Source organism: Lipotes vexillifer, unplaced genomic scaffold, assembly GCF_000442215.2.
Source record: "Lipotes vexillifer unplaced genomic scaffold, Lipotes_vexillifer_v1.1 scaffold1581, whole genome shotgun sequence".
NCBI classification, from domain to species: domain Eukaryota; kingdom Metazoa; phylum Chordata; class Mammalia; order Artiodactyla; family Lipotidae; genus Lipotes; species Lipotes vexillifer.
Window position 1 is genome coordinate 241,149 of NW_006783235.1, and position 17,070 is coordinate 258,218.

A 17,070-nucleotide genomic window follows, 5' to 3' on the forward strand; every position below is an offset into this window, starting at 1 on the left:
TTCTACTAGGCAATATGAACTATGATACACAATATTTACTATCTCACAGAGAGACTTACAGAGCTCAGCAATTCTAACAAAACATCTCAATCACACCTCCACTCTCTACCCTTCCCCACAATTCCCTCAGGCTACGAAAAAGTAGATAGAATAGGAACTATCCAGGTCTCAAACTACAGTGCTGACTAGAAAACAAATTGGTTCAAGTTAAAAAGTATGAAGAAAGCCAAGCAATTTTATTGCTGATAGAATGTACAACACAGATCTCCAAGCATGAACAAGATGAAAAGAAACATTCTGGCAACTCTGTAAACACACCATAGCAAAAAAAAAGAAAAAGGAGTAAAGAATAAATGTATAAATGAATTGAAACAATGCATGCAAACTACAAAGAGCATGACAAGAAGAAAACTCACACAAAAGAAATTTCCTTAAAGTGCTTCTTGAGCAACTTGATGAAAATCTAAATGCAATAAACAAAAGCTCAAAAACAAGATGATTTAAAAAATAGAATTAGGAAGACTGCTTAGCTATAAAAAATGAGAAACCCCCCCCAGAAAAACATTGCTACAGAATCAATCAATAAATAAGGAACAACAGGTACACAGGACAGACAAGGCTAAAAAAAATCAAACTGACTTTATTTCCATTTACTAAGGTGACACCAAATATGAATTTGGATCAACTAAAAGGAATGCAGAGTACTGGAAATTGCAATACTTGAGTATATATAAGAGAATTTTTTTCCTCATTAAAAAGTTGCTTTAAAATAGAGTCAGGTGTTTAAAGCAAAAGTAACAATGTATTCTGTAGATTCTAACAGACACAGAAATAAAATGTAGAAAAACAAAGGGCAAGGTGGGAAAAATGAAAGAAGAAAGTTTTAAGGTTCGTAAAATGTGAAATAGCATATTTTTGGTGGACAAACTCCATTATGTTCCAATCCTGGTGTTCACAACCTTGTGATTATATCCCCTTGAGTGTGGGGATCCAGGACCTGTGACATGCCTCTAACCAACAGTATATGGCAGCAGATGTGATTTTGTGTATTATGTAAGAGTTCAGCTGCCATCTTTCTGGAATCTCCCTCTCTGTTGCTGGTTATGAGGAAGCAATAGGCCATGTTAGAGAACCACATGTGGTAAGAAATTGCTGATGCCTAGAGGAGCAGAGAGCACCTTCTGGCCAACAGCCATTAAATAACTGAAGTTTTCAGTTCTAGCTGCAAGAAACTGAATGCTGCAAAGAACCATGTGAGTATGGAAGTGAATCTTTTCCGAGTTCAGTCTCCAGGTGAAAACTCTGTTCTAGCTGACACCTTGGCCTGGTGAGATCCTAAGCAGAGAGGACCCAGTCAAGCTGTGCCTGAACTCCTGACCCACAGAAGCTGAGATATTAAAGATTTGTTGCTTTAAGCTGCTAAAGTTGTGTTAATTTGCTATATGGCAATAAAAAATGGATATTATTGATATAATGTTTAGGTTTAAATCTATCTTGTTACTTGTTTTCTCTTTATCCCATCTATACTTTGTTTCCCTGTTCTTCTTTTTCTGCCTTCATTTAGATTATTTTATGTTTCATTTTACCCTCTTTGTTGGGTTTTTGCTATAAATCTTTATTTGCTTGTTTTTTTTTTTTGTGGTATGCAGGCCTCTCACTGTTGCGGCCTCTCCCATTGCGGAGCACAGGCTCCGGACGTGCAGACTCTGTGGCCATGGCTCACGGGCCCAGCTGCTCCGCGGCACGTAGGATCTTTCCAGACCAGGGCATGAACCCATGCCCCCTGCATCGGCAGGGGGACTCTCAACCACTGCGACACCAGGGAAGCCCTATTTGCTCGTTTTTTTATCTTAGGATCTGCTTTAATTACATATCTTTATCACAGCCTACATTCAAGTTATCTTATACTGCTTCAAATATAGTACAATATCCTGTACTTTCACTTCTCCCCTTCCCACTCTTATGCTATTATTGTCATTTATTTTGCTTTTACATGTTATAAACCTCATACGGGTTTTGTTTATAGAAGTAAAATATCTTTTAAAGAAATCTAGAGAATAAGAAAAAAATCTTATATATTTATCCATGTAGCTGCTTTCTTTGCATGCCTTGTAATTTTTGACTGGATGCCAGACACTTTGAATTTTATATTGTGACTACTGGATATATTTTTATTCCTACACATACTTTTAAGCTCTGTTCCGAGATGCAGTTACTTGGAAACAGTTTGAGCCTTTTGCCTCTTGCTTTTAAGATGTCTGTCGAGACTAGATCAGTGCTAAGTGTTGGAATAATTATTCTACACTGCAATTACCATCTGTGTACTCTACCCAATTCCTAGTCAATCTTGAAATTTTCCATTCTAGCTATCAAGAAAGGTTCCCTCTAATCATCTCGGGTAGATCAATCTTTTCCTGGCCTTGGGTAGTTTCCTCATACAATTAGTCACTGTACAGATACTAGAAGGGGACCCTCTGAAGATCTCTAGAATTCTCTGTGTAGCAATCTCTTCTCTAGTAACCAGTCCTGTTGTCTTAGTCTCCCCAGACTCATAGCTCTACTTCCTCAACTCAGTCAGTTCAACTGGCTCTGCCTGGATTCTCCCAACTTGTACCACAAGGTGGAAACTCTCACAGCAATAAGATAGGGTAATACAGGGTTTATCTCACTTTCCCCCCATCTCTTAGGGCTCATTATACCTTTTTGCCTGATATCCCATGTCTTAAAAACCATCCTTTCATATATGTTGTCTATTTTTCAGTTGTTTTGGACAGGAAGATAATGTGGTTACTTTGCCTTAGCTGGAAGTGTAAGTCTTGAGTTATTTCTTATGAAAAACAAAGGGTGACTGAGGGTTGAACCAAGAGTGCAAAGGGCAGAGCAAAGAGTCCAATGGAGTCATTCTCAAGAAGCAGGACTGGGGGGAAAAAAAAAAAAAGCAGGACTGGGGACCTAATCAAGCAACTGGCAACATATGCTTGACTTAATTTTAGAATTACTAGTGAAAAGTGACTAAAATGTACATCAAGTTTTCCATCTTTTTCAATGAATGTTTCTACTGCAGTAACTATATACTTCTCTTACTACTGTATGTTTGATTGTGTGTGTGTGTGTGTGTGTGTGTGTGTGTGTGTAAGGGGTACAGATAATTTGCCTAAGTTCACAGGTCTTCAGATTGAAGCACCTGAGTAACCTCATCTCCATCTGGGCCTGATTTAGATGGGATCCTGAATTTTGAGCCTAAGCCTAATGCCCTACGGGAATGGGACTTTCCTGGGTGGATTTGAATATGCTTTTCACATAGGAGGAGTATAAGTTTGTGGCCAGAGGGTGGACTGTGGTAGACTAAAGATGACCACAAATTATTTGACACTACTCCCACTGAGAGATAGGGTTATGACCCCTCTTCTTGAATGTAGGTGGGCTCTGTGACAACTTTATCATAAAAAGAACACAGCAAAAGTTTAGCTGTACCAGACTCTAGAAGATTGGCACCTTCCACCTCTTATCTCTTGGAACTGTCTTTTGGAATGCTTGCTCTGGAGGAATCCAGAAGCCATATAGCAGGTCCAACTACCCTGAAATTGCCATAGGAGAAAAGAGTATTATAAGCCCGTCCCCAGCTGTACCATTCATTCCACTACAGGCACCACACATGTGAGTAAAGGAACCATTTCCACTATTCCAGCTTCAGCATACACTGTATGAAGAACAGAGCATCCAGACATATGACCCCAGTCATCTCCAGACATTTGAGCCATCCCAGCTGAGGCCCCAGACATCTTGAAGCAGAGGCAAATCATCCAGCTGAGCCCTGACTAAACGTCTCACCTATAAAACCATGAGATATAATGAAATGGTTATTATATATACCTAGAACAGGAGGAAAATCAGGAGTTCAGTTTATATATGCTTACTGCTGATACAGTTACAGAACAAATGTCAAGTTGGTATTTGGATATGTGATTCTGGAATTCAGTGAAGATGTCCAAAGTGAATAAAAATTTGGAAAACAACCTCCTTGTTCTGTTCTATTTTCCTTTTTCCATAGTACTTATCACCTCTGACATTTCCTAGACAATTTATTTATTGTCTAATGTGTACTATCTGTCTTCTCTGATACAATGTAAACTCCTCAAAGACAGGGATTTTTGTTTTCTTCACTAATGTAACCCCTGCACACAGACCAGTGACTGGCATATAGAAGACACTCAAATATTTGCTGAGCAAATGAACCAACTTAAAAATAGTATTTAAGACCATTTTATTCAGAAAATTACCTTGGGAGAGAGTGAATACAGTAGTTATGGTTTGAGAATAGGCATTTCAACACTTAGAAGTTGACAAGAGGAGAAACCAGCAAAGGAGATTGAGAGGATGCAGCCAGTAAGGAAAGAGGATAAATAAGAGACAGTGTTCTAGAAGCAAAGTAAAAATAGTGTTTCAAGAAGGGGAAGTGATCAAGTATGCCAATGAAGCTGATAGAGTAAGATGAGCACTGAGAATAAATTATTTGATTTGGCAATGTGGAAGGAACTGAGGACCTTACCATAAACAAAACTAAAACTAGTAGAATGGTGAGGATGAAGTCTAACTACTGAGAACAGGAAGAAGATGGAAGGAAAGGAAACAGATTTTTTTTAATGAATTTTGCTCAACTAGAGAAGAGAAATGGCTAGGGGTGGCAGGCAGTATGATGCCAGGGCTTGTTGTTGATATATTATAAAAGGTTTTGTATGCTAACTGAAATAATCTTATAGAGAGGAAAAAATCTAATAATTCAGAGGGTAGAGGCATTTGAGTAGGTGAAAAAGGATGAAATCTAGTAGTACATAAATGAGTTGACTAGCTCTAGGTAAGGACAACAAAATAATTTACCTACAGTTATCAAGAGGAGAAGTAGAGTACCTGGGTACAGATGCAGGTATATTAATTAGATGTGGTAGAAACTCCCTTCTATTTATTTCTATTTTCTCAGTAAAACAGGAAGCAAGATTCTTCAACTGAGAATGAAGACAGAGGAGGTGTAAATAGTCCTTTGGCACTGGACTTGAACACACTTGGCACATATCTTGCATTAGAACTTATATTGTGCTGTAATTATTTTTGAACATGTCTCTTGTACCACTAAACTATGAAATAATTTAAGGTATAGGAAGTATTTTTTATTTTTGTACTACCAGTATGCAACAAAATGCCCTGCAAGCAAATATTTGTTAACTCACTGATTGAATAAATGAATGTTAAAGATTCCTCTGAGACTTTGCAGCAAGGCCAAAAGAGTCTGAAAACAGTGAAAAATAAAATACTATCAAGTATCAATGTGATAATAACTTAAATCCAATTTGCAAATATTGAGAATCTGAAACCATTAAACTTCCAACTTTTATTAAAATTTTAAAACTTCAGATAGAACATAAACATTTCTCTTTTTTCAAGATACTAAAGAAATGAGATGTCAATATTAAAAATAACTACGTCGAGTTATACTCTAGAGTACGTGTCACATTGATTCTAAATATTCAACATTTCATGACAAAATGTCAAGGTTCCACTCCAAAAAAATCAACATCTTTGAAAAAGGGTTACTACAAAAATATCTTCCATATAAAAAATAAAGTAGGAACACTCTTAGAGACCATGGCCATATTTTATATGTATAGGGTTTTTCTCTTCACACCAAGTGTAAGAATAAAGGAAAATGAAGAACCTTAGATCAAATGGGACAACAGAATGTGTTCCTGACACTAAAAATACTCACATTACTCAAGATTTTGTAATAATCAATACAACCCCAAAATGATGATTTGGCTAAAATTTTTAACTTTCATACAAACCCCAAACAACTGTAAACTGTAATTTTTGGAACAATTACTTTTAAAATCACCAAAATTCAAAGACACTATTTAAAAATACAGAAATAAAAGCAAATCATGAACATGTTATACACCTTATTTAATTCTTAATTACTTTTGGGACATTCTTTATTCCTTTAATAAAAAGAATAGTAGTAATATATATGATATTGGTAGAAAATTAAGAGCTTCTATAAAACGCTGTGAAAAGAAATTTCAATTATTACTAAATATGCCAACTCTTAGTTTAAAAAATGCAAAAGAAGCTAGTCAGCAGACTTAAACTTGAAGCAGACCTGCTTCCCTCTGAAGCAATGATTTGCTATACTTCCTAGATAATCCTTCAGAAAAGTCTTTCTATATGTTAATATAAATAGTTCAGAATACCAAGACAGAGGTACAGAACAGGACATGAACAGGTCACACGACATAACTGGTCTTGCTCCACAGTTACTACAATGAAGTCCACAGGAGCAGGTGGGGAAGGAAACCGACACAATCCAATGATGCGGTTGTCATAAACTCAGATCATGACTCTCTTCCTATTACCTGATGATCAGTTGTTTAGTTAGATGCAATGGAAATAAAACTGAAAGAAATCTGAAGAGGAAATAAAAAATGGAAGGTATGTCTCAACATTTTTTACTTTTGGTGAAGTCAAATGGTTTCCACCACTGAGCAAACTGCAGTACTTTCTTCCTCTGATCCTCAAAGCTTTCTTGGATCCCTTTCCTCCAAAGTCTTGGTTCTACATCCAGCATCCCACCAATGATTTCCTTTCAAAGAATGAGAAAAATACAAACACGTGCATGTATAAATACTAAAAACAGGAATGAAACTATTTCTATTTATTCTGTTACTAAATATAACATAAGTAGTTCTCCGTGAGGATGCTCAAATTTTACATAGGTATTAGTTTCAAGTTAAAAATAAACATTCTTTTCATTTAGTTTTAACTATGCAAACCCTGTGATTCTAGGGGTCCTAGCTGTTTCTCCTGTCAAACAATTTGTCTATTTTGTTGCTTGTTAACACATCTATCAGAAAGCAGCAAAGGGGAGGAAGAGAAAATGCAATTTAACTAATTTGGTCCTTATTAGCTGCTCTGGTAAAAGTATGAAGAAAAAGTTGATCAACATGTAGCAATTATTAACTTGGTTGTCCAACTACAGTTGAATCTCAGACTAATGTTCTCCCTACTACCCAGTATAGTTAAAAGCCAGTTTCTTCTACTATTAGCTGTAGATATTTTTTCAGGAAACTAAATCATATTTTAGTACTAATCTAAGCAAACCAAGAATTAGAAATTATAAATCACCTTCATTTAAAAAGTCACATTCCCAAGCCCTGAAAGGAATGGATTTCTGACTGTCTGCTTATTATTCTAGATCATTTCCTTCATGATCCTCTTCCTGTGCTATCAGCTACAGAAATTAATCAAATTTATGATAGTGAGTATCCATGTACAGAAAGATATGGGGGAGATTTATAATGCTTCGAGGAAGGCAAGTACGGTAATACAGGAAAATCTTGGGCTAAGGGTTGAGTTCTGCATATTCAGTCTAGGTCTGCAGGATTGTGTGGTAAGACCTTGGACATAACCACTCTAAGACACAGGTTCTTCATCTTAACAAATATACTAAAGGGACATACTATGTACAAGCAAGTGCCAAATACTGTAGGGGATACAGAGATAACTAAAATACATTTCTCTGTTTTCAGAAAGCTCATAAAAGAATGTGGAGCTGTGGTGGGAGTTATAAAGCAGAATAAGGCAAATGTCAAAGCAGACTACATGGAAACTCAAAAAGAAAGAAGATTCTAATTGTTGGATAAATCAGGAAAAGCTTCATGGAAAAGGAAACCTCTTTTCAGTGGGAAAGGGAAATAAAGGGGTTAAGAGAGACATAGTTTAAAAAGAGGGCACATTTAGATTTAATGCAAGAGTTTCTTGGCACCAGCCAATCACTAGCAATGTAGTTTAAGAAAGCCTAGCTTATAAATTGATCTAAAACTGTCTATAAAGCATCAAGATTTGTCTCATGTGTACCATACAAGGACTGATTCTTGTTCTGTTACTGAAGCAGATGTTAATGGAAAGAGACCAACCCTTCTTGCTCTCTAAACAACTGCAGGCTGAAGGGAGTTTTGGTCTCATAGGCTGTTTCTTGGAAAGAAGATTTTGGGGAAAACGGATCAATGATGTAATGCTAACTAAAGAAGCTTTCCTTTTAACATTAAAACAGTATCATAAAAACCATAGTACATGCATAATATTGGGGGGGGAGATCTCCCAATTAAATTTATGCAAGTTAAAAAATTGATATTTTACTTCATTTTCACTAGAATTAAGTTTTCTTTTTTTTGAAAGAAATAAATGCAGAGTCATAAAGCTTTGAGTTATAAAGCTCTATTGAATAACAACAGAATTTTTCAGAGCAATGAAAACAAATTTCTTTCTAATTAACTCTGGGAAAAGATATTCTGAAAAATTCTCAGACAAGTTTCTGTAACATATCTCAACAGTTCATAGATGAATGTGATTTTAGGCCTCTAGTTAACCTTTAAGGATAACAGCATAAACATTTTTGAGTCCAAACCTCTTACATGTCACTATTCTTTGTAGAAAATGATCTTATACAGGAGATGAAAGTGGGGAGGAAGAACAGGGAACCATGGACAGAGCTCATCTAGGCTCCTCTAATTTAGAGAGAAAGGCCTGAGTTATACTAGATTGAAAGGTCACTTCTAGAGCTGTTATTGCCCAGACTTCTTTTGATTGCTTCAATAGCTACACTAATTTCATTCTAGTCCCTGATACTAACTTACATACTTCCCAGATACTCAGTAGACCTTAAATTTAAGGACTATACCCCTAGAAGGCAATCTGCAGTAACAGAAAAAAATCCACTAGCAAAAAATGAAAGATCTACACTGTAGTATCTGTCTAGAAACTATCTGTGTGAAATGAGTGACACATTCTTGGACTATATCGTTCTTAATTATAAATGAAGATGTGAGATCATTTGTTCTCTAGTTCAACCATGAGCTTATGCACCCCTTGTTTCTGTCACTTATTAGCACATGACCATGGGGAAGTTATATAGCCTCTCTGTAGCTCAGTTTCATCATCTATAAAATGAAAGTATACAAATATCTATATAATACTTATTGTGAGCATTAAATGAGTGCTCAGAACAGTAACAGGCTCATTGTAAACCCTCAATGAGTGGGTTATCATCATTATCAATTATTATCAATCACTCTCAGCACAAGCTTGGCTGACTCCACAGGAAAAACATTAGAGTCACCATTGACCCTGTCAACAAATGTTTGGTTACAAAGTAATATTCCTGTTATAAATATTCTGGGATATATTTATTAACAGTTTCTGGGTACTCCCTCTAAAACTTGGGTGGAACAGTAATAACCAACTTCACTATATATTGTGCCCAAAGTTTTGATTTCCCTTCAAAAGAAAAGTGTTACAAAATTGCTAAACTCTGGTATTTTACTAAATTTGTGAGCATACCTTTCCAAAGTAATGAGGGAATTTGTGTTGATCTTCAATGACATGCGCAAACCCTCCCTGGAGGCCAAAATTCACAGAGACGTAAGGTAAGCCTCTGGGTACCTAAATAAACAAATCACACATGAATACAGCATGAAATCAGAAAGTTATGCTTAATCCCTCTTCCTAATTAAGCATCCCTCAAGACAAACGTATACACTGAATTTCCAGTTCTATAGGTATTTAAACAATAACCTAACTTCTTAAATAAAACATTTCATTTGGTAGCCTTTCAGCTAGATAGTGCTTTATAATATCCAGCAATTATAATCAGAACGAATTATTTTTCTGTCTTATGGGGAAACAGGAAAGAAAAGGCATTTTTAAAATATACACCAACCGAGCAATTTTCCTTAGACTATGCAAATAGAGATTAAGGATATGCTTTCTTATATTTTCCTCGCAATGCAGAGATATAACATTCCTGAGATTTTACTACTATTTATTGATCAAAGACAAATTAAACATGAGCAATCATAGTTTTTTATTAACTGGTGAGGTGGGTATAGAAATTTTTAGTTTACCAAACTTGTTTCAAAATATTTCCACGATTAACTATTATCTTTCCCTCTCTTTTATCCCTCCCTCTTTCTATACACACTCACGCACACAAACACAAACACACACACGTGTGCATGCATGAAGTATTTTAAACTCTATCTTGATTGGAAAAGGCCATAATTTCTAGCTTTAAAAGTTAAGTAGATCTTGTGTCCTTGCAAGTTTTTCCTTCAAGCCCTTATTCTGTCACTAGAAAGTATTCAAACTGGTCAATTTAAAGTAATATCTCTCCCCTCTAATACCTTTATACAGTCAGCATTTACTAATTTTGGCAGTGAATTACATATTTCTACTTAACTATATATATATTTTGTATTGTGTCCTCAGGAAGGCATGACTTGGAAAGAGATAGTATGGTATGGTGGAAGAAGAGTGGTCATCTTGAAATAGTATAAAGCAAATAAAATTGGGGATTATAAAGAGTTGTTCAGGTTACAGGAAAATCATAATTAAAAAATAATCAGTTTACAAAATAGTACAATACGTAAAATGCAGAGAAATGGGTTACTACTTTGTGCTTTTTAAAAATATTTTCACATTTTAAAATAAAATGTGAAAACATGTATGACATAGACAATTCAGAAAAAGAATAAAGAGAAAGACAAGGCTCTAATCACAGCTCTGATATTTATAACTATGTAACTTCAGGCAAGTTATTTAACATCTGTGAGTCTCATGAGAAATATGAAGAGCTCAGAAGTTTGCTGTGAAGATCAAATAGAAAAATGTATATAAATGCTTGGCACAGAGAATATTATTCAAATATGACTTTCATTTCCATCTGTTAATAGTGCTCTGTGCAAATCTGGTAGTCAAAGAAAAAGAAATGGAAGGCTCCGTTAAAATATATATACATGTATACATTTTTAACATCTTTATTGGAGTATAATTGCTTTACAATGGTGTGTTAGTTTCTGCTTTATAACAAAGTGAATCAGCTATACATATACATATATCCCCATATCTCTTCCCTCTTGTGTCTCCCTCCCTCCCACCCTCCCTACCCCACCCCTCTAGGTGGTTACAAAGCACCAAGCTGTTCTCCCTGTGCTATGCAGCTGCTTCCCACTAGCTATCAGTTTTACATTTGGTAGTGTATATGTGTTCATGCCACTCTCTCACTTTGTCCCAGTTTACCCTTACCTCTCCCTGTGTCCTCAAGTCCATTCTCTAGTAGGTCTGTGTCTTTATTCCCAATGCTGCACCTAGGTTCTTCATGATCATTTTTTTTTTTTAAGATTCCATACATATGTGTTAGCATACGGCATTTGTCTTTCTCTTTCTTTCTTCACTCTGTATGACAGACTCAAGGTCCATCCACCTCACTACAAATAACTCAATTTCGTTTATTTTTATGACTGAGTAATATTCCATTGTATATATGTGCCACATCTTCTTTATCCATTCATCAGTTGATGGAAACTTAGGTTGCTTCCATGTCCTGGTTACTGTAAACAGAGTTGCAATGAACACTGTGGTACATAACTCTTTTTGAATTATGGTTTTCTCAGGGTATATACCAAGAAGTGGGATTGCTGGGTGGTATGGTAATTCTATTTTTAGTTTTTTAAGGAACCACCATACTGTTCTCCATAGTGGCTGTATCAATTTACATTCCCACCAACAGTGTAAGAGAGTTCCCTTTTCTCCACACCCTCTCCAGCATTTACTGTTTGTAGAATTTTTGATGATGGCCATTCTGACAGGTGTGAGGTGATACCTCATTTTAGTTTTGATTTGCATTTCTCTAATGATTAGTGATGTTGAGCATTCTTTCATGTGTTTGTTGGCAATCTGTATATCTTCTTTGGAGAAATGTCTATTTAGGTCTTCCGCTCATTTTTGGATTGGGTTACTTGTTTTTTGATACTGAGCTGCATGAGCTGCTTGTACATTTTGGAGATTAATCTTTTGTCAGTTGCTTCATTTGCAAACATTTTCTCCCATTCTGAGAGCTGTCTTTTCATCTTGTTTATGGTTTCCTTTGCTGTGCAAAAGTTTTGAGTTTCATTAGGTCCCATTTATTTTTGTTTTTATTTGCATTTCTTTAGGAGATGGGTCAAAAAGGATCTTGCTGTGACTTATGTCATACAGTGTTCTGCCTATGTTTTCCTCTAAGAGTTTTATAGTGTCTGGCCTTACATTTAGGTCTTTAATCCATTTTGAGCTTATTTTTGTGTATGGTGTTAGGGACTGTTCTAATTTCATTCTTTTACATGTAGCTGTCCAGTTTTCCCTGCACCACTTATTGAAGAGGCTGTCTTTTCTCCATTGTATATTCTTGCCTCCTTTACCAAAAATAAGGTGACCATAGGTGCATGGGTTTATCTCGGCTTTCTATCCTGTTCCATTGATCTATATTTGTTTTTGTTCCAGTACCATATTGTCTTGGTTACTGTAGCTTTGTAGTATAGTCTGAAGTCAGGGAGTCTGATTCCTCCAGCTCCGTTTTTCTTTCTCAAGATTGCTTTGGCTATTTGGGGTCTTTTGTATTTCCATACAAATTGTGAAATTTTTTGTTCTAGTTCTGTGAAAAATGCCTTTGGTAGTTTGATAGGGATTGCAATGAATCTGCAGACTGCTTTGGGTAGTAGAGTCATTTTCACAATGTTGATTTTCCAATCCAAGAACATGGTATATCTCTCCATCAGTTTGTATCACCTTTAATTTCTTTCATCAGTTTCATAGTTTTTTGCAAACAGGTCTTTTGTCTCCTTAGGTAGGTTTATTCCTAGGTATTTTATTCTTTTTGTTGCAGTGGTAAATGGGAGTGTTTCCTTAACTTCTCTTTCAGATATTTCATCATTAGTGTATAGGAATGCAAGGGATTTTTGTGCATTAATTTTGTATCCTGCTACTTTACCAAATTCATTGATTAGCTCTAGTAGTTTTCTGGTAGCATCTTTAGGATTCTCTATGTATAGTATCATGTCATCTGCAAACAGTGACAGCTTTACTACTTCTTTTCTGATTTGGATTTCTTTTCTTTCTTTTTCTTCTCTGATTGCTGTGGCTAAAACTTCCAAAACAATGTTATATAATAGTGGTGAGAGTGGACAACCTTGTCTTGTTCCTGATCTTAGTGGAAATGGTTTCAGTTTTTCACCATTGAGGACGATGTTGGCTGTGGGTTTGTCATATATGGCCTTTATTATCATTAAAATATTTTTGCTATCTGAAGTAGATCAACGCGTGAGACATGAATTTGAATGGCTAAAATCATGTTGTAGAATACATCAATTAAAGAGCAGTACTTCGAGGAAGAGATAACTTCAGAAAGCAATTTATGATGACAGTGCCCATGCTTTTTGTTTGTATTACATTGTGTTTGGCAGAAAAAATGGCTTCCTAAATATGTCAGTGCTCCTATCCCATATTTGCCATGAATATGTTATGTTATATGGCAAAAAGGACTTTGCAGATACAATTAAGTTAGGGATCTTGAAATGGGGAGATTATCCTGGGTTATATAGCATATGATAGGAGGATCAGAGTCAGAGAAAGACTGGAAAATGCTATACTGGTTGACTTTGAACACAAAGGAAAGGACCACAAGCCATGGAATGCAGGTGGTTTCTAGAAACTGAAAAAGGCAAGGGAATGGATTCTCCCTGAGAGCCTCCAAAAAAAAAAAAAAAAAAAAAAAAGTAGGTCTGCTAACACCTTGATTTAGCCCAGTGAAACCGAGTTCATATTTGTGACTTCCAGAACTATGAGATAACAAATGTGCTGTTTTTAAAGCACTAAGTTTGTGGTAATTTGTATATATCAATACATACCAAAGCTCAACAACATATGGCATAATTGCCAAGATGGCAAAATGAACACATTATTTCTAAACAAAGAACAGTTGCTGCGACAAGAACTCTTCTCTCATTGCAGGCAGAAAAGGTACAACCTAATGTCTTGCCTGAAGAGTTGTGAGTCGGTAGGCATTGCAAAGGATCCAGTATAAAAGTATATGTACATTTAACACTTCCTTTTCCTGCCTTGAACAGCCAGAGGGATAGAAGCTGGAATGTTGGTACCACCCATGAAGAGTACTGACAGAATTACAGCAAAAAATTTTATTGATGATAGGAAAACAGTAGTATTTGAGCTTTCCCATTTTAATATTCCAGATTTTAACCCTGACTTCATATAATTGTCCTCATATTTGATGGTCTTAGGGTAAACCCAAATTTTCCTTGAGGTGGACTTTGCTTAGTTTTGAAAGTCAAACCCGAGACGTCTTAGATGTTTTTCAACTGCTACAGTTAACACAAAATTACATTTAAAAATCATATTAAAAAGTAGAGGGGGGGGCTTCCCTGGTGGCGCAGTGCTTGAGGGTCCGCCTGCCGATGCAGGAGACGCGGGGTCGTGCCCCATTTCGGGAGGATCCCCCGTGCCGCGGAGCGGCTGGGCCCGTGAGCCATGGCCGCTGAGCCTGCGCGTCCGGAGCCTGTGCTCCGCAAATGGGAGAGGCCACAACAGTGAGAGGCCCGCATAACGCAAGAAAAAAAAAAAAAAAGTAGAGGGGGAGAATTGGGAAGATGGCGGAGGGGAATCGGGAAGATGGTGGAAGAGTAAGACACGGAGATCACCTTACTCCCCACAGATACACCTGAAATACATCTACACGTGGAGCAACTCCTACAGAACAACTACTGAACGTTAGCAGAAGACCTCAGACTTCCCAAAAGGCAAGAAACTCCCCACATAACTGGGTAGGGCAAAAGAAGAATAAACAGAGACAAAAGAATGGAGACGGCACCTGCACCAGTGGGAGGGAGCTGTGAAGGAAGAACAGTTTCCACACACTAGGAAGCCCCTTCACGGGCAGAGACTGTGGGTGGCGGAGGGGGAAAGCTTCGGAGTGGAAACTCCGGAAGAAAGCACAGCAACAGGGGTGCGGAGGGCAAGGCGGAGAGATTCCCGCACAGAAGTTCGATGCCGACCGGCACTCACCAGCCCGAGAGGCTTGTCTGCTCACCCGCTGGGGCAGGCACGGCTGGCAGCTGACACTCGAGCTTCGGTAGGAGTGAAGGGAGAGGACTAGGGTTGGCGGCGTGAACACAGCCTGCAAGGTGTTACTGCACCACGGCTAGCCGGGAGGGAGTCCGGGGAAAAGTCTGGACCTGCTGAAGAGGCAAGAGACTTTTTCTTGCCTCCTTGTTTCCTGGTGCACGAAGAGAGGGGATTAAGAGTGCTGCTTAAAGGAGCTCTAGAGACAGGCGCGAGCTGCGGCTAAGAGGGCGGGCCGCAGAGACGGGCATGAGACGCTAAGGCGGCTGCTGCCACCACCAAGAAGCCTGTGTGCGAGCACAGGTCACTATCCACACCTCCCTTCATGGGAGCCTGTGCAGCCTGCCACTGCCAGGGTCCCAGGATCCAGGGAAAACTTCCCGAGGAGAACGCACGGCGCACCTCAGGCTGGTGCAACGTTCTGTTGGCCTTTGCCGCTGCAGGCTCGCCCCGCATCCGCACCTCTCCTTCCCCGGCTGGAGAGAATCTGAGTCCCCGAAGCAGCTGCTCCATTAACCCCGTCCTGTCTGAGCGAAGAACAGATGCCCTCCGGGAACCTACACACAGAGGCAGGGCCAAATCCAAAGCTGAGCCCCGGGAGCTGTGCAAACAAAGAAGAGAAAGGGAAGTCTCTCCCAACAGCCTCAGAAGCAGTGGATTAAAGTTCCACAATCAACTTGATGTACACTACATCTGTGGAATACCTGAATAGACAACTAATCATCCCAAATTGAGGAGGTGGACTTTGAGAGCAAGATTTATTATTTTTTCCCCTTTTCCTCTTTTTGTGAGTGTGTATGTGTATGCTACTGTGTGAGATTTTGTCTGTATAGCTTTGCTTTCACCATTTGTCCTAGGGTTCTATCTGTCCATTTTTTATTTCTTTAAAAAAATTTTTTTTCTTAATAATTATTTTTTATATTAATAACTTTATTGTATTTTATTTTACTCTTTCTTCTTTTTCTTTCTTTCTTTCTTGCTTTTCTTTCCTTCTTTCCTTTTCTTTTCTTTCTTTCTACTTTTTCTGCCTTTCATTCAGAGCCGTGTGGATGAAAGGTTCTAGGTGCTGCAGCCAGGAGTCAGTGCTGCGCCTCTGAGGTGGGAGAGCCAACTTCAGGACACTGGTCCACAAGAGACCTCCCAGCTCCACATAATATCGAACGGCGAAAATCTCCCAGAGATCTCCATCTCAACACCAGCACCCAGCCTCACTCAACGACCAGCAAGCTACAGTGCTGGACACCCTATGACAAACAACTAACCAGAAAGGAACACAACACCACCCATTATCTGAAAGGCTGCCTAAATCATAATAAGTCCACAGACACCCCAAAACACACCACCAGACGTGGACCTGCCCACCAGAAAGACAAGATCTAGCCTCATCCAACAGAACACAGACACTAAGCCCCTCCACCAGGAAGCCTACACAACCCACTGAACCAACTTTAGCCACTGGGGACAGACACCAAAAACAACGGGAACTATGAACCCGCAGCCTGCAAAAAGGAGACCCCAAACACAGTAAGATAAGCAAAATGAGAAGACAGAAAAACACACAGCAGATGAAGAGGCAAGATAAAAACCCACCAGACCTAACAAATGAAGAGGAAATAGGCAGTCTACCTGAAAAAGAATTCAGAATGAGAGCAAAGATGATGCAAAATCTTGGGAACAGAATAGAGAGAATGCAAGAAACATTTAACAAGGAACTAGAAGAACTAAACATGAAACAAGCAATGATGAACAACACAAAAAATGAAATTAAAAATACTCTAGAAGGGATCAAGAGCAGAATGACTGAGGCAGAAGAACGGATAAGTGACCTGGAATATAAAATAGTGGAAATAACTACTGCAGAGCAGAATAAAGAAAAAAGAATGAAAAGAACTGAGGACTGTCTCAGAGACCTCTGGGACAACATTAAATGAACCAACATTCGAATTATAGGGGTTCCAGAAAAAGAAGAGAAAAAGAAAGGGACTGAGAAAATATTTGAAGAGATTATAGTTGAAAACTTCCCTAATATGGGAAAGGAAATAGTTAATCAAGTCCAGGAAGCACAGAGAGTCCCAT

General features: G+C 38.0%; 1 protein-coding gene across 1 annotated transcript in view; it reads right to left on the bottom strand.

Annotated features, from left to right (window-relative positions):
* Nucleotides 1–5,953: 5,953 nt before the first annotated feature.
* Nucleotides 5,954–17,070, bottom strand: part of CWF19L2 (CWF19 like cell cycle control factor 2) — a 192,226-nt gene continuing 181,109 nt past the window's right edge. Inside the window, exons 18-19 of the mRNA XM_007455881.1 lie at nt 9,388–9,489; nt 5,954–6,631 (exon numbers count right to left, since the gene is read on the bottom strand). Coding sequence (XP_007455943.1) covers nt 6,488–6,631; nt 9,388–9,489 — 246 coding nt within the window. The 3' untranslated portion in view covers nt 5,954–6,487. The remainder of the gene's footprint in view (nt 6,632–9,387; nt 9,490–17,070) is intronic.